Here is a 21,179-nt window from a genome sequence, read left to right on the forward strand (position 1 = left end):
GGGTTTGCCCCACCTGCCTGTGGGCCTGTGCCCCTGGGGGTAGTTGGGAGTTCTGTGGAGGTGGTTTTGCAATGCTGAGCCCTTTGGGCTGCACCACCCCATTCAGAAGGGCATCTGTAGTCATCTCCCTGGGGTACATTAGCACCAGGGGTAACACCCTGGCTTGCCCCATGGTCTGTGCGCTGTTCTGTCAGGCTTGGGATGCACCAGGCTTGGGGGGTGTGATGGTCTACATTTGGGGTGTTACTTCATTTGAGTGAAGTGTTGCCTGTGTGCATTCCCTGTTATTACTGTGGAGTCCAAGCTTTGTGTATGCAGGTGTCTGTTAGGCTGGGTGCAGTCAGAGCATCCCTGGGTGACTTTTGGATAGGTCCAGGGAGGGAACAGGCAGGCAGGAAGTGAGGGGCTGGGGCTCTCTAGAAAAATTAAGGACGTGCTAAGGGCTTGACTAGGGCTTCTCTTTCCTTGTGGCCCACCACCTTCTTAGTAACCAACTACTTCTACTTTCTAACTCAACAAAACTTCCTCCTGAGGCCAGGGGAGAAGAGAGAAACAGGTGAGGGCAAAGGAAACAAGAGAGACCCTGGGTGCAGAAGAGGACTTTGACAAGAAAGACCCTCTTCCCCGTTCACTGGAATACATCCCAGACAGCACTGGCTTTGCAGCTATCACTTATAAATAAGAGTGAGATGGGGAAGGGGTGGGAGGGCTGGTGGTAATCTTTACTCTTTGCCCTGTTCCTTATTCATTTTCTTCATTTTCATCCGTCGGTTCTGAAACCAGATTTTGACTTGTCTCTCACTCAGATTGAGGAGTCTGGCCACTTCATGCCTACGGTCCCTGGTGAGGTACATATTGAACAGAAACTCCTTCTCTAGCTCCAGCGTCTGGTATTTGGTGTAGGGGCAGCGCTTTTTCCGGGAAGAGCGAGCGTGCAGCCAGTTGGCAGAGGGGTTGGCTGAAAGAGAAGCAGCGATAGAATCAAAGAAAGGCAGGGGGTATGAAGGGTCCCCAGTGCTGTATTTCCAGGAGGGTGCACCTCTGGTCTACACTCCCCATCACACATTGGAGAAATGGGTGCCTGGGCCTTCAGGCTCCCAGAAACTGTCCCAGACATGGGGCAGCAGTTGCCATAGACATCTTCAGGTGAGAGGCCCTTTGGAGAGGATGGAGCCAAATGTGTGTCCAGTATTCCTGGGCACTGTCAAAGTCTTGCTTGCCTCTCGATCGATCATTCTCTTTGCTTGGATTCAAGCTGATTAGGACTCAGATCAGAGCCAGCATGAAGCCCCACAATCAGCACCACCGAACTGGCCAGGGATGGCTGACCTAAAGAGTCCTGCCTCCAGGTCTGGGAGGCGAGAGGAGGGGCTGGGGGGTGCTTCTGTTAAGCCACAACCAAGAGACCTCTCAACCCTCCAGTCTGAATACAACCCTGTCTTGAGCACAAACTTGCTTCCCTTGGCCACATGGCAGCAGGCATGTGTGTCCGTGTAGATACCCTCCCCACCACCACACACACCCTGCATATATGGGCCTACACTTAGAGACGCAAACATCCAGCACACTCCAATTCACATGCAAGCCAATTGCAACCATTTATCAACTCCAGCCCATGGACAGGGGAGCTCCGGGGGGCTCACAGATAACTTATGGTTGCAATAGTCTTTCTTTTCCGCTCCTGCCCAGCTCGCAGTTTGGTTAACGCCAGTTCAGGGAAATTGGGGACCGAGAGTGCTCCAGTCCCAAGGTGAGGTGCCACAGATGATGTGGGGAAAACTGGCCCCAAGTGGGAGAGCAGAGAAGGGGATAACCGAGTAGAGGAATGGAAAAAAAAAAAAAAAGAGGAAGCAGAAATCTATATCAGCGTCTCTTCTCCTTACCTTCTCCCCCTCCCTGGAACTCAGAAAATTCTTCAATTAAAAGCCAAGCCAATTTATAACAACATCCACCCTCTGCTAGCTTCCTTCTTCCCAAATGAAAAGCATTGAATAGTAAAAAAACAATAATCTGGCTCATCCTACCCTAAGTACCATGTCTTACCAATTTGCAGAGCTATTTCCTTAATGTGATTGCTTGGGATAGGACCTGGGGCCGCATTAATTATGAAAGAGGGAAAAAACTGTTAATAATTGATCCTGGCCAAATGGTTGCCTTGCAATAATGGGCTTTCCAGGCAGAGTTTGGGGTTTGGGGTGCGAGTCTGTTCCAGTGTGTCTGAGAAGGATTTGGAAGAGCCCTGTTCCCCAAACACCAACCCTTGTGATTCAACCTGGCAGTTTGGAGGTAGCGCAACCCTCAGGGGCCTCAGGGGAGAGGGTCAGTTCTCGCACCCTCTAGCAGGCAAGGACAGCCCAAAGGGCCCATGGGCCACTGTGTTGGTGAAAAATCTGTCAGGGTAAGCAGAGGCTAAAATATCTGACTCCCACTCCCCAAGAAGAGAAAGGAGGGAGGACTTGTCCCCGACAGCCTGTGGGTTATTATTTGGGGCTAAGAGCCCCCTCACCGATTTGCCCTTGTCAACTTTAAAAAAAAAAAAAAACTCTGAGGAACCGCACCCCCCCCCCAAGGAGTACCACCTCCTGGACATTAGCCAAACCGGGGGTCCTAGCCAGGGGTGCTTTTGCCGGAATGCGAAGTGAGGAGAAACTACCGACTGAGGGTAAAGTTCTCCGCCTCTCCGCAAAGCCTTGCTTTCCCCCACCACTCCTCTCCCCAGGGTCCCTTCGGGATCTCGTCTTCTCCATTCAGGCGGTCCGCCCCGAAGTTCAGAAGCGATTCCCGAGTCTCCGCGTGGCGGACAGCTCCGGCTGGGGCTAGGGAGCGCCGCAGAGAGGAGCAGAGGCCGCAGAAAAGGCAGCGTCAACCCAGGGCGGGAGGGGAGGGGACCACCGGAGGGGAAGACTCCCGGGGAGGGGCCGGCGCATCTGGGAGCGGGCTCAGCCACTGTGTCCTGGGTTTCCCCCGCCCCTGCCGGCGCCCGCTCCGGACCCCGCGCGGCTACTGCGAGAGATCTGCTCAGAACGATTCTCCGCCGAGCTGTTGCCTCGCAAATAAAATCCTAATGAGCCCCCTCCCCCTTGGCCGGCTTTTACGGTCTGCGCGTGGCGCGGGGAGAGCTGCCAGGCGCGCAGTCCCGGGCAGCCCCGCGCGCTCCATCCCTGGCCCGCGCGGGCTCTCGACCTCGCCGGCAGACGGCCTCAGGCCCCGCCAGCTCCTCTCCCCGCTGGCCCTCGCTGGCCTCTTCCCGGGCTTTCAGCCCGGGCCTCGGAGAGAGAGGGACGGGAGGGCGAGAGTACCGAGTTGGTCCCTGTGCCCCAGTTGCCTCCGGGATTTGGAGTCCTGAGGGCGGCCCTCCTCATGCGGCCTCGATCTCCCCTCCGGGGGTCCCAGCTAGCTAGCTAGCTTCCTTCCTTCCTTCCTCGTCCCTCCTCCCCTACTCGCTCTCCGGTGACCGCCGCGGTTTCCCTTCACATTGTCCGCGGTTTATTGCCTCTCCCCTCCCCTCCCCCTGCCTGGCCTTCGGCCTGGGTATTTCCTCACTTTTTATAACTTACTTTGATCCGGCCTCTCTTTGTCCTCGCTTCCTTCGCAAATTTTATTGTCCCCGAAGCCGGGTCTTTGATTAGACAGGACGGCCTCCCTGCCAGCCGAAGTTTCCAAACTGTACTCGGGTGTGCCCTGTTTGAGCAGCTCCCCAGGCGCGCCCAGCAGCGGCTCCGCCTTCACCGCCGCCTGGCCCTGCCCCGGGGCAGCCTCGCCGCGCGGCGCCGGCTCCAGCCAGGTGCGGAGGTACCTGCTTTCAGCCGGCGGGACGCCCTGGGGCTGGATGTAGGGGTGGTAGACCGACGGCAGGCTTCCGGACGCGTGCGGGCTCAGCGGCGCCCAGGAGGCGCCGAACACTGGCGCTTTGGGCTGGAAGCTGCACGAGGGGAACTCCAGGTGCTCCGCGTGGCCCGGCTGCCTGGGGCTCGCGTACTGGCCGGAAGGAAACTTGGCTGGAGGCGCGTCCTCACTCTCGTGACTTATGATGGAGTCGACATAATAGCTGCTAAGCGTCCCAGAAATGGACATTCTCAGACATTATCCGGGCGCTCGCAGGGGGAAGGGAAGCGCTCGCGCGGCGGCGCCCAAGCAGGGAGAGGTGGCACCCGGACCAGGGTGAGGGCTTTCGGACGCGACCCCCCCGGCCCCCCACCCTCCCACCCCCACCCCCTGCTCAACTTCTCAGCCAACAAAGTACAGTGGAGCAGCCCGGCTCAGCGCTCCTTGCAAAATGATTGGTCAAAGTTTTTCCGACTGCCTGATAAAGCGTCAGCTCCGACATAAATCAATCGGGCGAGGGGGCTGCGCTCTCGCTGTCATCCGTCCTCACCGCATTCCATATCGAGGATGGATTGTTTTATGCTGATGCAATGTGCTATCACGTCAGGGCTCCGGCAGACACGTAACCTCAGCCCGAGCTGCCGGCCGCCCGGCCCCCCCCTTTGCAGTAAGGGGGGGTTCTCGACATGGGGCGGCGGGGGCGGAGGGGAGGCGGAGGGAAAGCAGCGGGCTGCCTCTGGAGGGACGCAGGCTGTGGAGCCCTCTCCCCAGGCGGGTGGGGAGGGAGGGAGGAAGGGAGAGAGGGAGGGAGAGCAAGGGCGAGAGGGAGGGAGGGAGCCCCAGCCCGGGGACAGCCCGAGAGGCCCGACAGGATAATTAAGGAGGAGGTGGTCCTGCCCCCCCACCCCACAGGCCCTCGTTTCCTCTCCTCTGTCCCCTTGACAGAAGATGTTTATTAAACAACCACACCAGCAACAATCCACTGGAGAGGAAGTAAAGGGGATAGGGACAAGTTGGGATTTTATGGAATGTTATCAGCTTTGCAAGGGCTCTCTGCGCACTATTTTGGGAATTTTACAGGCCTAGGCTCTCAGCGGGTCCCCTGAGCCCCCGGCAGGGAATGGGGGTCTGAGAATCCACCTCTGTCCTGAAATTGGAACCTGTTTGAGGTTAAGGGGATTCATCAGGTCCTGGAAACCTGAGCCTCTAAAAGAGTTTAAGACAACTAACCAAGGGCTCCTTTCAATTTCTTGGGCCTCTCTCTGGCCTTGGTCAGAGGGATTGGGGTGGGGGCAAAACCATTTCTTCCTTCCTCAATTGAGTAACTGCCTGGCCCCTAAAATTGCCCAGATGGTGAAGCTGACCATAAGAAAGGCTTAAAAGAGCCTCTCTGAGATGTCTGCAGAGCAGAGGCATGGGAAGGGGTCCGGAGTTATCTCCACCTCCGCACCGCCCCCCCCCAGCTTAAGGCCGAGTCTTCATCTCACCTGTCCTCTCCTCTCATTGGGGATTGCTGCTTTCCAAACCAATTTCCAAGAACTGACTTCCAAATACAAGAATAGGGGCTGTGGACGAGGAGCACAGCCGGGTCACAGTCTCTCGACCTTCCTCTGTCTTCTCTCCCAAGGACCCCATCACTAGAGCTTCCAAATAGCCTGCTTTACTGGTGTGTACTATGCGGCCCTGCGCTGAGACTCTCCCGGGGCCAATGCTGGTTTCCTGGCTCCTCTCCCAGTGTTGCTCCTCCAGCCCCTTTCCTGAGTGCAGCCACATCCCTGGTGTGGGGCACAGGGTGAGGCACGTCCCTGGAGAGACTCGGTTCCGCCTGGGTTCAGCTGGGTTTAGGGGTGGATTGGGGCTGATTTTCTCGTGGTTCTCAAATGCTGGGCCGGTACAAAGCAGACTGCCCTCAGAGTCCCAACATCGCCCCCAGTTCAGTCCTTTTAACAAAGGAGGGGCCATTGTAACTTGGGGTTTCATCTTTTGGGCCATACCCCTCGGCCATGTGGAAGACTGCGGATCACCTCTGCACACGCACACACTCCCGCCCACTTTTCTTTCCAAATGAAGCCATCTCGTGTCATTACGTGTGAAATACGAGGGTGAAGCGCCATATTTCTTCACATTATGGCGATTTCAAAATGATTTTTTAAAGATCAATGCCGGCGCCCAGCCGGCCCCCTCCTTCTCCGCCCCCGCTCTCCAAGGGCGACAGCCCGGCAGATCCGGAACCAAACAGCGTGAAGAGCTGCTTTTTCCATGGGACCCAAGTGGGGAAACAAGAATCCGATGCAATTCTTCTAAGTAGCAGTTGGACGCTTGGGAAAGTCGGGAGAGCTCCCCGGCCTCACCAGCGAAAAAGCAGGGCGCAGAGCAAAGGAATCACAGTTAGGCAAAGCACCTGTTCTCGATTTGCCAGACGTATGGAGTCTGCTGTCGGCTTTACCTGTAATAAATATATTCTTTAGGAAAAAAAAATCTCCACCCGTGCCATAAATAATGGCGTTATGAAGCTTGGTGGGCTGAGAATATGATTTTGTGTAGTATATAAATTAGGGCCCAAAAGGATGTGTGGACTGTGGGCTGGGGCTATTTTTATTCATGAAAAAGTCACAGCACTGGGCTTTGAAGGCCAGGGCTGTGCAGGCAATGGACTCTGACAGCCACCTCCTGGTTCCTATCCCCTGCTCTTGGCTTCCCTGGCTGCTCCTCTCTCTGCAACAGGCAAGTCAAGAGGGCCACTTCATTTAGGGAAAAGGTTACAGGAGGAATATTTGGGATCATAGCTTGTGCCCTACCAGGGTGAAATGTCACAGCAGTCAGAGTTCAGGGTTGTGGGCTGTTGACTCTCTGGGGAGTTGCTCCTAGCCCCTGGTGGCCTCTGGGTGCTGGGTGAGGGACTCAGGCCTCTTTTCTGAGATTAGAGTTTAGACTTTGCTCACAGAGATGCTAGAGAGTGGGAACTATGTCAAAATGATAGGTTTGGAAGTCTGTCTTCTGGGAAGAGGTGATTCTGAAGGGAAGGAAATTGACTAGCTCCCAAGCCCTGGAGTCTGCACCTCAGCTAATCTCCCTCAGGTGGGGATACGGATACACCAGGCAATGAGTCTCAGCCCAGCCAGGCTTTCTAGAAAGTGTTGCTGCCCCAAATTGAGGCTCAGCTCCAGCTCAAATAATTAAAGGGTCAGCTAAGAGGGGGCTGCTTGCTTGTGTGCTCTGAGGGCCTGTGGGCCCCCCCCCAAAGACCTTGTTTTCTTCCCAGACAATGGTACCCATCATTGAGGAGGGGAGCAAACAGGGTTGTGGCTCCTGGAGCCCAGTTTCTAAAGATGCGTAATGGAGGGGCCACTTCAGTGGGGGTCACTTTGTCCTGAGAGAGCAAAACTGCTCCCCACCCCACCCCCAATACTAAAGAGGAGAGAAGGAAAACCCTGCCGTCCCTCACAGCCTCTTGCCATTTCCTGAGCAGGAGCGGCTTCTGAGCACAGCTGGGGACGGTAGCACGGAAAAGGGCAGGCAGTAGGGAAAAGCGGCAGCCCCTGGCCACACTGGAGCCCTGAGCAGCCACAAGCAAGGCCGAGGTGGGGAGAGCAGAGGCTGACTCTGACCGAAACCAGCCGGTGAGTGCTTGTGCCTTGGGGGTGGCTTTTGGAAAGGTTCTTGTCAATACTCAGGAAGAAGAGAGAAAATCTAGAAGGGAGGGAAAGAAATAAAAAAGATAAAAAGAAAGAAAAACAATAAATGGGAAAAGGGAGTATTTGTTTTTTTTTAATTAATAAACTAACAAATAAATTTGAATAGATGTGTGTATCCTGTGTGTATATTTTAAATCAATATTTCTTTATGGAGAATCCCGTGTGCAAAGGTGATGTAATCTATACTATGTATAGGATATGTAATAAATAAACCTGCCCAACAATAATACTGGATGTGTTTGAGTGTTCATATATAAGATCTAATCATGCGGATGTGGATGTGTGTATAACTCTTGTGTGATATGGGTTTACGGTTCTGCTCCTATAAGAAGATCTAAAACCCAGAGGCTTGAGTGTACGTTTTTATAACCATCATACACTTATGGAGAGGACAAAAACTTGTGTACTTGAATTGTGGCTACAAAATATTAGCTGATTTGGGAGCCTCACTTGAAAATCCGCCTCTCGATAATCAAGTGGAATATATACTGTATCCTCAAACAAATGCATGTCTTAAATCCGGATTTGATTACAACTTCCTTCCAAAATCTTTCTCTGGAAGGTGAAGCAAATGTTTTCAACTGGCTCAGGAGAGGTTATGAAATTTTGTGACTTTTTTGTCCAACAATGAATTCCATTATTGCAGACCTTTACCTAAACTGCAGGGACAGTGTGTGGCATATGATGCTTATTTCATGGTGGTGACAGGCACAGGAGGAAGGGGGGGCATTACCTGTCCATGTGTGTGTCCTGCACAATTGTGGAGCGGAAGTGGACAGAGAAAAGCTGAGTGTGAAAGCCCTCCGCTAACTGTGGAGGTCATGTAAAAGTACCGCTGTGTATGATGAAATTAGAAAGTCCCCAAATCTAAATCCCCAAGCACCTAGAGGTATTTCTTCTGACCCAGAATCAGAGTGCAGACCTACTCTGAGAAAAAAGTGAGGTATGGCAACACTTGTTCCAGGAGGAGGAAACCAAGGTCCCCAGAACTCTCTCCCGTTACCCAAAATGGCCCCCAAAACAGGAATCACATCGAATTTGCACACATGGGTTCAACCCTTGGTGCTTCCACGCCCCCTGAGTAGGGATCTTAATTGTAAAGTAACGAAATTTTCTGCCAAACCACCCTCCCAGGATGTCAGAGGTGAAAGGAAGGGTGGAGAGGTCGGTGGCCCAAGCAGACCTTGGGATCTTCTTACCAACTCGCAGCCATCAGGGATTTTGAAGGCAGTGGTGGTGACTGACTCCTTTGGAGAGGGTATCCAGGAGGCCAAACGGGGTGGGTGGCAGGCGGGGCAGAAAGGAGCCAAGCAGGTAGAAGGTTATTACAGAATTGCTTCCATAAAACCTGTGGATGTTGTAAAACTCTCTGCTTTCCAAAGACTTTATTTCCTCTTTTCTCTCTCACATCCCCCTTTTTTCTTTTTACAGCACTTTTCCTGGGAGGGGGTGGTGGTCATGGGATGCCAAGTATGGAAGACAGTCAGGCTTTTCTGAGTGGCTGGGCAGGTTTGTGAGAGGCCCAGGGAGAAGCAAGGTAAGGCAGCAGGGCTACTCCAGGCCATCTTCACCCAGACCCAGGGCAAGAGAACTCAAAGGACTGCACTGTTGGCTTTTGCTCATCAGGACATTGGGTTGAAGATTGCATTTTCCCCGGGCTGGGGGTGGGTCTCCTGAGTGCCTCTCTGCTCTAGCAGAGTTCCTTGTTGAGAGACCTCTCTTGCTCTCCAAGTCAGCCTGGCCCGGATCCCCATCTGCTCAGGCCCCTTTCCACATTTCCTCTGCCTTAAGCTAGCAGGGAGTTTGGGAACAAAAGTTAGCTTATGCTTCTGAACTTCCCCTTATTTTTACTAATGTTTCTAGTTATTCCTTTCCTGGGCAGAAAGCCAGAAGCCTCAAGAGGACTGTGGTCAGAGAGGGTATCATGGGCTTTGTTCCTGCCTCAGCCCCCTGCTCCATCACCTGCTACTCTATCAGCCCAGGCTGAAATGCTCAACAGCCTGGGCTCCCCACTAAGTCTAAGAACCCATTTGAGGAGGAGCCTGAAGCCTGGTTCAGGGGTCTATGGGGGAAGCCCTCGGTCATTCAGTGGGGGAAGGAATCAACTAGGGAACTGGAAAAGGGGAGGACTCTATGATCTCCCTCAGAAGGTCCTGCCCCACTAGAGGGCCCTGGAATGGTCCCTGGTGGCCTGTAGGCTGAGACTGCAAAGGACCTTGATGTTTGCCTCTCAGAATGGGGTCTATTGAGCTCTCTCCATGGACCTGGAGCTTCCTGCTGAGCTGGAGCTCCATTCCCCAAAGGGTTACAAAGACCTCCCTATCCCTGTTGGAACCAAGAATTTGCAAAGTTGAGAAGACTTTCTCAGCAATGTAGACAGGAGCCCAAGGCCCTAAGGTAGGAAGCTTGAAGCCTCAGCTGCCATCCTTGGGTTCTGCAAAGCAGCTCAACAGCTGCCCAGGAAGATACCTTTGGAGAGCCGAATGCTCTGCCCCCCGCCCCCGCAAACATACACACTAAAAAAAAAAATAGAAGTGGAAGAACACCCCAGACCTTCCCAGATCTCTTTTTCATCCTTGCAGCTCCTGGGCGAGAGACCTCAAACTTCTTTCCACAGTTTTGCAAGGTTAAGACACCAATCCTGACTCCTATTCACACCCCTCCCCCACTCCTCCAGCTAAGTGAGGAGCAGTAACTGCCGTGAATCGGGTGGTTTGATGTCGTTGTGTTCAGAAACCCAGGCCCAACAACATGAAACTACCTAATTCACTCAGCAGTTCCAGTTCATACTCCAGGTCAAGGACTCATGGGGGCAGGCCCCTGCGGCTATTTGTGGGCTCAAAGGGCCAGCTAACTTCATTTTCTCCACCTCTTCCGCAACAGAACTCAGTTGCTAGAAAACATTATCTGAAGAATTGCAGCTGGAACTCCCAAGCAAAACCATTCTGAAACTGGCCTCGGCAGCTCGGATCCCAAGAACTTCGGATCCCTTTCAGAAGCCTTGGCAGAGAATATTGAGGCCCAGCCTCAGGCCTGGTCAGGGCTTCCTTGATGTTCCTGCTTGATCACCACCTCCTCAGCCTCTGTCCCCACAGCTGAGGGTCTCCACAGGTAAAAGGAGTTTTCACTTCTGTTATCAAGGTGCGTCTACATTCACCATCTATATTCAGGGTCACCCAGCCTCCCATATAGCTCTGTAAGGCCAAATCTTAAGCCTCCCATATAGCTCTGTAAGGCCAAATCTTAAGCCTCCCATATAGCTCTGTAAGGCCAAATCTTAAGCCTCCCATATAGCTCTGTAAGGCCAAATCTTTAAGCCCTCCACCAAGCCAGCTTTGAGGCTAGGGTGTAGACAGGAGAGTGGGAGGAGTGCAGGGAGAGGAGAAGAAAGCCACAGAGAGAGACAAGACAGAAAAGCAGAGGGTCAGAAGTGTCAGGCAGATTAGAGCAGCCAACTCAGGAAGGTTCTGAGGGGAAAGTGGCGCTGGCCTGAAGAGTCGCTGTGAAGCCACCCTGTCCCAAATGTCCGGGGGACGTTGGATCCGCAAAAGGTTGATCTGCCCCAGGTGAGACAATCCATTCCGAATTCACATCTGGAACCTGGAGGGTGATGACTTGAATGGAGACGAAGTTCCAAGAACAAATTTGCTTCTTCCTTCCAGACCTTCGGTCTAGGCCCTTTGCCCCGGCCCTATCCCACCCCCTCCCATTCCACCCCATCCCTCCAGACACCCAGGTTTCTACACCTGTCCCCGCACGCGGGCTCGGACTCACCTGGCGGGCGGCGGTGCTGGCCGTCGGAAGGTGCGGAGCCAGCGTTCCAGGCCGGTAGGCCCGGTTCCCTCCGTCCCTGGCCGGGGGACAAGCGTCCCAGTGGCCACGTGTGCGGCGGGGAAGTCGGAGGTAGCCAGGGAGTCGGCCGCCGTCTCTCCCCCTCCCGGGTGGGACCGACGTATAAATCTTGGGGACCGGAAATACAATAAAACTTCACCGTGTTGATGAACTTTAAACGGTTTACATCCCCTCACGTCCTGAAAAGAAAGATGGCCGGGGGCGGGTTAAAAGGAAGGGGAAACAAATTTACGAGCCACAGAAGCCCCCGCCTCGGTCCTTTTCTTTTGCGAAGACAGACTTTGTCCGCGTGGAGAGAAGCGACCTCGCCTGTCCCCCGGCCGCCAGGCGCCCTCTCCGCTCGGAGGACCCTCGCCGACCCGGCCGCGCCGCAGCCAGGTGCCCTGATGGCAGGAGAGGAGCCGCCGGCCACACCGCAACCTCACAAACCCCGGCGACACCCGCGGGCGCGCTCGGCCGGCCGGGCCCAGGCTCCCAGCTCCTCGCGAAGGCAGAGCCGGGCGCCCTAGTCCTTCCTGGCTGACACCCCGGCTCTGCCAACCGCGCCCTGTGGCCTCCATTCTCCAAACTTTTCCGCAGAAAGCGGGTTCTTTGTTTTTTTCACCAATCAAGCGGCCAGACCTTTGCCTTACCCCACCCGTTTATTGCCAGGTACTTTCCAGAAGGCGAGAGGGGGTCAGACTCAGGAAAACGCCCAAGGCCCGAATGGGGGTAAAGCGCCGGGGCTACCAGAGAAGAAACCGGAGAGCAGAGGAGCCCGCCTTCGCCGGCATGTAATGCCGACCAGCGCTGAGGGGTGGCCAAATCCGCCTCTGCTGAGCTCCGCCACGGTCTCCTTAAAAATTTCAAAATCAAAACCATCCGCGTCCTAGGCCTCCACTTTCCTTTCCATAGTTCTTTATACCCTGGACTGTTTCCTTTTTTAAAAACTTTGTGAAAACCGGATTTGGAATTTAGACCAATGTGAACCAAAACTAGGGGAAAAAGAACTTTTTTCCCCTTAAGTTCCGGATAACGGGGAGCAAAATGATTGGTTTCCTGTTCTCTTTGTCCGCTCCAGGGGCCTGGGTAGGAGAGTATTCCATCCTGCCTCACAATTCACAAAAAAATACCGGCACTGGCCTGGAGGACTAGGCTTAGCTCAGGCGGAGGCAGGACTCCATAAAGTATTGAGTCCCAGCTGCAAGCCCCGGAAGGGGTTTGGGGCACTGATGGCACCCCACTCTAGACATACACAGGTGCAGCTCTGACCCGTCCAACTCCACCCCTCCTTCCAGGAAAAGGCGCCCAAACACTGCTGGGGATAAACAACTGAACAGGCAGGGAAACACTAAGCTGTGCTCTGCAGTTCGGGAGATTTCAGAGGAGCTACGGATGCTCCAGGCAGTCCCACCCTATCCCAGCTCCTGGGGGGAGCCCTGTGGCCCCTTCCTTGGTTCCAAGAGGGAAGAAGGGAGGGCTCATTAACAGCTGGAGAACAGGAAGGCTTTGTTCCTCCCCAACATTCCTCTTGCAGAATATGCCTGGGGAGGCCATTCCAGCTCCCCTCTTCTTTGTGGTCCTGGAACTCTGTCATTTTCCTCTTTATCATGTTATATTTTTATTAAAAATCTGGGATGGCATCCCTTCTGGCACTCACCCCTTCTATCAGGACTTGCCTTTGGGAGCTGTTGACGTTGGGTGGAGGGCAGGACTGAAGGGCCAACAGTTTCCAGACCATTGCAGACTGTTATTCCTCACCCCCACCCACCCTTGGGGGTCTGCTCCAGGCTGGTATTAGGGAGCAGATCCAGGTGCTGGCTCCTAGCCTACTGCTGTCTGTGTCTTGTGATTCCCTCAGCTGAGGAAAGGGGCTCGAATCATTTGGAGCATCTTAGGCTCCTTGGAAAAACTGAAGAGGCCACACACAGCCTTAGAACAACACACCAGTGCACACATACGCTTTGAAGACACGTTTGGGAGGTTTGTGCCCCCCTCAACCCAGGCCATGGATCCTAGCTTAAAAAATAAAACTCTCTTTGGGCACAAAGCAAAGGGCTGAATGATACCTCAGTCCTGGCCCTCAAACCGGTTCCCTCATTTCCAAATCACCTGGCCCTAAAGAAGTCAACTTTCAAATGCTCAGCAGACACCCACCAACAGAGACGCTGGTGCAGTAAGCACCCCTTCCAAACCGTACACTAGTTAAGCCTATGGTCCCTCAGTGAGTTAATGACCATGCAGGCGATGTTTCTCTTCAACCACAAACGTTTTTCAAATGCTTTTCCAAAGAACGTTGATCTCCAATTATTCAGAAAATGGGACCATGTGGATGACCAAGCTGTAAGACTTGGGGGCAACTTCTCCCTACTCCTTTTTCTCCTTGAAGATAAAGCAGCATTCTCGCATCATCAGAGGGGGCCGGATAATTGGATGGTGAGGAGGTAGGATAGGCACAGACGCAAAAGACAAAATTCTCAAAAAAACCGAAATTGAGACTGCCTTCCATTTCGGGAGAGTCACAAGAACAAATATTTCTGGTGTCCTCCTGGTCCCTCTCCCTTCCAGGGATTCATTACGGGTTGGGGGAGAAGTCAGAGGTGCCAGGAGCGGCATCCCTGAGACCCAAGCCGGATTTTTTGCAATTTCTGGCTTGGGTTGGGGGAGAGGCTCGGTGATCTCTGGCGGGGGAGGATGAGGCAGCGGCGGACCTCTAGGCGGCGCCCTGGAGTTGAGTCCGCGCTGACCAAAAAGATCCCTGCACAGCTCTGGGCCCCGCGCCGGGTGAATGGGCCGGTTCTTGCTGACACACTGGGCTTGGCAAGGAGCTGGCCGCCGGCGCGTCGCCTTTGGCGCCCTCTGCCAAGCAAAAGAACACGGTTAAACGAGTGCGGGCTGGGAAAGGAATCAGCAGCTAACCATCGCCCCCCTCCGCCCCACCTCCTCCCCATCCTGAGTGAAGAGAGCCTTCCACAGTCCAAATTTCCTTTGATCTCCACAGCGGCCGGCTTGAGGGCAGCGCCAGCATCCTAAGCCCCCTCCCGCAACTGGCAAAAGACAAGAGGCCAGAAGAAATTAGCCCAAGACCAGAGCAGCTATTAAAGGGGGTAGAGCAGGACTGGAAGATGAGTCTTCTACTCCGATTGAACGCTCTTACCCCAAATCATTATGACCATTCCCCCCCCCCCCGCCCCCCAGCGAAAGTGTCTTTCTTGTTAGCCAGATTTATTTCCGGAAAGGTAGGCTTTGGGAGTTTTGTCTATTGGAAGTTTAGGGCTTTCTGGATTCAGGATTTGGGGGAACATATTCCTAGACCAGAAACCCTGGTAGTATAGTTAAGTGCTACAGCTGCGAACAAAAAGGTCAGCAGTTGGAATCCACCAGATGCTCCTTGGAAACCCTATGGGGCAGTTCTAATCGACCTAACAGGCTACATATATATATATATATATATATATATATATATATATATATATATATATATATATATATATATATATGTAGCCTGTTAGGTCGATTACCAGACCAAGGTATAGGGGAAGCTCAGCCAGGATTGGGAGCCAAGACGAGTATACCCCCCTCCCTTTCTGTACATCGCAAGCTATTGCTTATCACCTTCCTAGCTGTCTGATGGTGGGCAAGTTCGCTAGGCCCTCAAAGGCCGGGATGAAAAAGACCCGCTGGACTGCGATACGTGAGCTTTGGACATTTTGTGAAAGATGTCCCAATGACTAAGAGAAAGTATCGCATATACGACTGTTTCATAAACGCAAAAGGGAGGGGCAGTTAGGGCTCAGCAGTCCTTCTTGGCCTGAATGGAGGTGGGGCAAAGAAAAAGACTCCTTGTTTGGGACCTAGCCGCTCGGAGTCTGAGCGCAGAGACGTCTAGGACCTGGGAGGCGCCAGATACAAGAAACTGGGGTTCCTCTTCTTTTTCCCCCATGGGAGAGAACCCATTTTATACTGTGGAACCCTCTGCGAGACGTTTCTCCAAAGTTACTCCTAGGACCGAGGTTCCAGAGAATCCCCTGCGGGGAGAAACGGACTAAGAGGGGCAGAGGAGCGGCTGGGATAGGGGCAGCAAAGGGCCCGAGCCTACGATGGGGCGGAACCCGGCGCGGCGCTTGCCCGGGTCAGAGCCCCGCGAGACACGCGTTTCCCAGCCGGGCACCGGCTCTCGAGGACGCCTAATTACCAAGCGCACATCTGGAGCAGCTGCCCCTACCCGGCCTCGGGAGAATCATTCCGCTGCAAACCCTATCTTCATTCCCGAGGCTGAGTCAAAAAGGACTCTGGAAGCAGTGGAAAGCCGGGTCTGTGTGTGTCAGCATTCCTGTGTGCGTGTGTGTGTGTGTGCGTGCATGCGTGCGTGCGTGCGCGCGCGCGCGCGTCCTGGAGGAAGGGCGTCTGTGCGTCTCTCTGTGATTGCCCAATGGATTCGCGAAAGTTGGGGGGGAGGGGAGCAGCATCAGGCAAATTCAACTGCGAACATACTGTCGGCCTCATTATGCCCGCATTTCAAGGGAAAGCATTTGGGGCTTCAAATTAGCCTGTTAATTGCATCACTTCTTTGTTCAGTTTAGGGCAGGAGAAACTATCTGCGTTCTATTAGAACATTCTATATTTTAAAAGTTCAAGATCTTTTCATTATCAATTCTCTTTATTTCTACACCAGTTATACTATTTGAGCATTCAGCTCCCCCAGTATCACATAACAGCAATCGTATTGAACACACACACACATACAGGCTTCATGCTCAGAAAGTAACTCTTAGGTTTCGCCTTTACAAAATCTGGGTAGGTCTTAACTCTTAGGGTTGTTGTAAGTTTTAATTGACATACTATGTGGCCAGAATTCGGCACAATGCCTGGGGCATACGGAGCATTTAGTAAATAGTAACAGCTGTTAATAACAAGCAGAAGGAGGAGAAATAAGAGGAGGAGGAAGAGAAGGGGGGGGGAGGAGGAGGAGGCCCGCTTTGTTCTCACAGAACTAGTCTAGATGGGCGTGTGTGTCTCAGCCGGTATATGTATAATGTATTCTTTTGACTCAGACCAATGTCCATAAAAATGAGGCCTCTTGAACCCCTTGGCCTGTAATTACCTCTTCAATAAGACACAGAGAATTGGGGCAATTATCTGGCTCATTTCAGGTTCAAACTCCCTTAAGCCTGAAGTCTCTGAATCTTGAGGGGGAAAGGTCTGGAGAGTGGTGCCACATTCTTACTTGGCTTCTCAATGAGCCCTTTCTCTTTGCTACCCTGAGCAAGGTCCTGCCTTAGAGAATAGGTAGAAAGGAAGTGGAAGCCAGAACACTGGGATTCCAGAACATTTGAGAAACGCTTGAGAAAAACCAGGTCTTGCCTGTTTCCTTGGGCAGAGAGAAGGCCTTGGTGCTCTCTGCATGCTCGTCCCAGAAAGCTCCCCAAACAAGTCACAGGCCTTTGCTTGGTGGAGGCTTTTATTCCACAAACATTTTGTAGGCACCTACGCACTGGGCTGAGCTCTGGGGCTCCAGCGGGAGATGTACCCCACAGGTTGTCAGCTCTGACTTGGCAGCCAGTGAGAGGTCTCTGCTCACAGAAACAAGTCCAGGCACCCGGGATGGGGGACAATCCTGCTGGGCAAGAACTTCTGGCCAATCACAGCGTTGCCTTTCCAGGGCCAAAGTCCCAGTGTAGAGGTGGAGCCAGAGGGTGTGCAGGCACCCCTCCCCCATTGTCTATCAGAAAGAGGCCAACTCCACGGTGGGGATGGCCCTGGGGAGGGAAGGGGAGTGTGTGAGGGAGAGAGGAGGGGCAAAGAGATGACTGGAGGCTTATGACCCTCAGTCGGAAGTTCCTGAGAACACCAATTAGCTCTCCTTAATTAGTATAGTAAGGAGCAAATGGGCATATATTTCTTCTGCTCTGATTAAAGACATTTAGGTCAGGTGTTCACAGCCAGAATTATTCTGTTTAAGCTGTCCCAAGCAGAAAAATGTTTATTTTTTTTCTTTTTATTTTCAGGCAGGGGTCTGAATCCTATTAGCCCACCATTGGCTTCTTGTCACAGTCCAGAACTGCTGGGGCTGGTAGATGGTAGCTGTGCCAGCTCATAGAGGGGCAAACAAGAAGGAGTTGGGATTTTTGCTGTCCCATCACATTCGCTTGAAATGTGTAGGCAGTTGAGGAACAGACAGTAGGGGTTGAGTTCGGAGTGTTTCCTACATAAATGAGGTGTGATGGGGGCACAATTAAGTCAGATAATTTCCAGTTCCCCTAACTTGTCTGAACATAAACGCATAACCCACTGCCATCTGAACATAGTCCTAGAAAAAGGAAAGACCCTAAAAAGCCTGAATTTTCTTCTGGAAGACCAAGGTCGCCAGACCAGCTAGGGAGAAGGCTAGGAAAGTTTTACTGGGTGGAGGAGGGGGAGTTACATCCTGAGATCAAGTCCTTCTTAACTTTGTGTCTAAACAAGCCAGAACACAGAGGCTGGGTAAAACTAGGAGGCCCTCAGGTTGTCAGGGGCTACCTGCTGTTTGACTCCTACAAACAAAATTACAAAAATGTTTGGGAGTAATCCTCCCCCTTTTAGCTCAGAATTCAGTATCCCCCAGCCTGCAATCTTGGCTGAGCCCTCGGTCCCGTGCAGTGTTAGCGTTCCAAAGAAACCAAATAGGTGACTCTGTAAGAGCCAGCGAGGCACAAAGGAGCATTTGATTTCCGGATCCAGGTTTGCTTGGCTCACAGATGGCATTAGCTGGGAGTTGTTCCCCATAGCTCTCCCTTCCCAGGAGTTTCCAGTAAGGGTTTTAATTCCCCAGAAGGCTGCCGAAGCCTGACCTCCTTCCTGCGGCTGGTCCCACCTCCTGTCAGTCCAAGATCAACTTTCCCCAGCAAAGCTTTTCCCGCTTTCTCCAGCACCCTGGTCCTGGGAAGGAAGGCCTATCTCCCACTGGGCGCTCAGAGTCCACAGGTAGTGGTGGAAGAGAGGAACACTGTCGCCTGGGTTTTTAAAAGCGAAGCTTGGACTGGCATGCACAGAGATATTAGCCCCAGGAAAAAAGACCTATACTAACCAGCCACATTTGGTCTCAGCATTTTTCCAGACAAACTTCTCTATCAATCCCAAAAGGAGTTTTTAACCTGAGGTTCAAGGGGTCTGAGACTCTCCAAAATTGTGGGATTTGGTGAGTACTACAAGTGCATTTTTTTCTGGGAGGGGGCAATCAATAGCTTTCACCAGATTTTAAAGCATCAGTGAGTGATCCCCAAAATGTTAACAACCCCTTATTCACCATTCACATCCAAACACCTCAAATATGACACTGAGGGAAGCAGTGAAGTGGGCTTAGTATCCCACAAGACAAATTCAAAGGGATTACAAGCAATTGTATGTATCACAAGAATGGGTGGATATAATCACCTCGTCTTCCCCCAACAGCATAGGAGATCAGAGGTACTGAGGACTCCAGGGCTAAGACAAGGGAGCCCAGGAGCCCAGTCCCCACCTCTGCACACTACCCATGAGGAGGGCAAGTGTGCAAGGCCTCGGTTCCTCTAATCAAAATGATATAGGGCTTTGCTCCACCGAGGCCTGGACCTTCTGCAGTTTGCCACCTGGCCCTGAGTTGTCTATATCCAAGGAGAACCAAGTTTTGAGAACCGTTTTCCCCAGGCAAATGCCCCACCACTTCACTTGCGTGTGTGTTGGGGGCGGGGGGAGGAGGGCAGAGTGTTTCAGGGTTTCCAGCTCCCTCAGCTCCAGCCAGGCCTGTGGAAACTGAGTCTGAGAAAAGACCTGGCAGCCCAGGCCTCCAGCCCGGCATTGCACTATGACCTTAAAACTCTCTTGGCCCCTGTGGTTGCGGAAAAGGGCGTGAGAGACAGCTGGACAGGTAAAGGCAGACACAGAGAAACGGGTATTTGACGGTGGCCAGAGAGAAGGTAGAGGAAGACAAAGAGAACAACGAAAGAGCCAGAGGGGAGGCAAGACGTGGGGCACCGGGGGCAGGTGGAGCGGTCAAAACCCCTGTGCTGAGAAGGGCCCAGAGGGGCCGCGGAGGCGGGGGTGGGTAGGTGGGGAACGCTTCTCTTTCCCATCTTTACACGGAGGTTAAGGACTTCTTCGTTTTAAACCGCCCCATTACAACTCCTCGGGCTCCTTAATGCTCTCTGATTAATTCGCCGGCTCGGGGCATTTGGAGGTGCCCCTCTGCCGGGGACCTGGCGGGGTTTCTCTAGACCTTTTGCTAATTTTTTTTTGCTAATTGGGAGGAGGAGGGTTGCATCGGGGAGGAGATCCGGGGCCCGGGAATGGGGTGAGCTGTGCTGGCGCCGGCGGCCCAGATTGGGGTGGGGGGTAAATGAACTGTTCTTAGGAGCAGCTAAGGGAGTCGGGGAAGCTGAGACCCAGACACTAAGGCCCACTTTGATCTGGAAAGGGAGAAGAAGATGCTCACTCGGAAAGGGCGGGAGGGCCCGCGTGGCGCCCGCCTTGGGCTCCATAGATCCCAGAGACTGCTGGGCTCCCTCTCTGCTCGCGCCGAGATTCCGAGGGGGCGAGGCACTGGGTGCACTTTACACCCGTTCCCTGAGCGGGTGGCTAGTCAGAGGTGACGGCGGACGTGTGAGGCCAGAGGGCCTTGGCGTTGCAGCGTCTGAGGAAGCACTTGCGAGTGTAACAGCGACCTCCTTTTGCCTCTTAATTACCGCTTCCGGATGCGGAGGCCGGATTTGAAGGTCTTTTTTCTAATCCCTCTGTCAGTCTCCCGCCTCCAGTCTGCCGGGGCTCCGAGCTAGGGCTCAGGCTTCCAAATTCCACCCTTCGACGCCAACTGGTGCTGGGCCGTCGCGGCTGGACATGCAGGCACGCTGAGCACGAAGATGCCCCTGACCCTCCAGTGGCCGACTCTGCGGCTCCATCTGGGTCGCTGCCCTGCCCTGACAGCCCCGGCCTTCCAACCGCAGTGTGGGGGGGGGGGTGCAGTGGCACCCCTGGCCAGAGGCTTGTTGGGAGATCTGCACTTTGCGCCCAGCCCCGACCCGAAGATGCTCACTGCGGGCGCGCCGTCGGGAGCCAGCGCAAGGGCATCCCAGACTGAGAACTTGGGTACGTTCTGCGCAGCCCCAAACAGGTCTGTTCTCGGAGTCTCCAAGGACACAGCCGCTCCAACACCTCCTCACGTCTTCCCGGATCCCACTTCCCCGCCCCTCAGGACCTGGTCGCATGGTGCTGGCGCGATCTCCCCCGGAACACGTGCAGGGACCTCTCAAGCTCCAGAAGGAGCCCTGGAGATAGAAGGTTGCTGCGGGGAGCCCCTTTCCCTCTGGTTTCCCTTGGAGCCCAGGAGCCTGAGTCTCCAGCCAACACGCAGACACGCAAAGAGGTAAGAAAAGTTAAAAAAAAAAAAAACAAAAACCTAGTGCCGGAAAAGGTTTAAGGAGCAGAAATTTGGACCCTGTCCTCTTTTGTTCTGTCTGTTTGTTGTTTGTCTTTAAGGGTGAGGCCTGAGACATTGACTTCTCTCTCCATAAAGGAGTTTCTGGCGTTCTGGCCAATCATTGTGGGGTCTCAGCCGGCAGCAGCCCTGGAGATGGTTTAAGGGAGCATTGTCGAGGCTTGGGAGTGCATGGTTATTTTTCTCACTAGTATTACTTACTATTCAGGTTGTTTTGGACTAAGCCCTCAAATCCACCCCAGTAAAGTTTCATCCTGGAACAGTAGCTGGGAAGGAGGTGCCTCAGATTGGCCCCAAGATGGGCGATGGGGTGGGGGCAGGGGACTTTGGCCCCAATTATCCTTGCAAAGTAAAGGCTATTATTCCCATTATTAGAGTTG

At 53.4% G+C, this 21,179-nt stretch overlaps 1 protein-coding gene across 1 annotated transcript; it reads right to left on the reverse strand.

Moving 5' to 3' along the window:
• Nucleotides 1–227: 227 nt before the first annotated feature.
• HOXB9 (homeobox B9) lies at nt 228–4,074 on the reverse strand. Its single transcript, XM_003414661.4, has 2 exons — nt 3,558–4,074; nt 228–958 (listed from the first exon to the last, which is right to left on the reverse strand). Exons 1-2 carry the CDS (start codon nt 4,072–4,074, stop codon nt 723–725), a joined length of 753 nt encoding a protein of 250 aa, XP_003414709.1. The 3' UTR covers nt 228–722.
• Nucleotides 4,075–21,179: the final 17,105 nt, after the last annotated feature.

The sequence above is a fragment of the Loxodonta africana genome, chromosome 18 (assembly GCF_030014295.1).
Source record: "Loxodonta africana isolate mLoxAfr1 chromosome 18, mLoxAfr1.hap2, whole genome shotgun sequence".
NCBI lineage: Eukaryota > Metazoa > Chordata > Mammalia > Proboscidea > Elephantidae > Loxodonta > Loxodonta africana.

Coding starts and splice junctions, on each gene's coding strand:
- HOXB9 (XM_003414661.4), bottom strand. CDS start 4,074: ATGTCCATTTCTGGGACGCTTAGCAGCTATTATGTCGACTCCATCATA. Junction 959..3,557: donor CAAAGAGAGGCCGGATCAAA/GTAAGTTATAAA, acceptor CTTCTCTTTCAG/CCAACCCCTCTGCCAACTGG.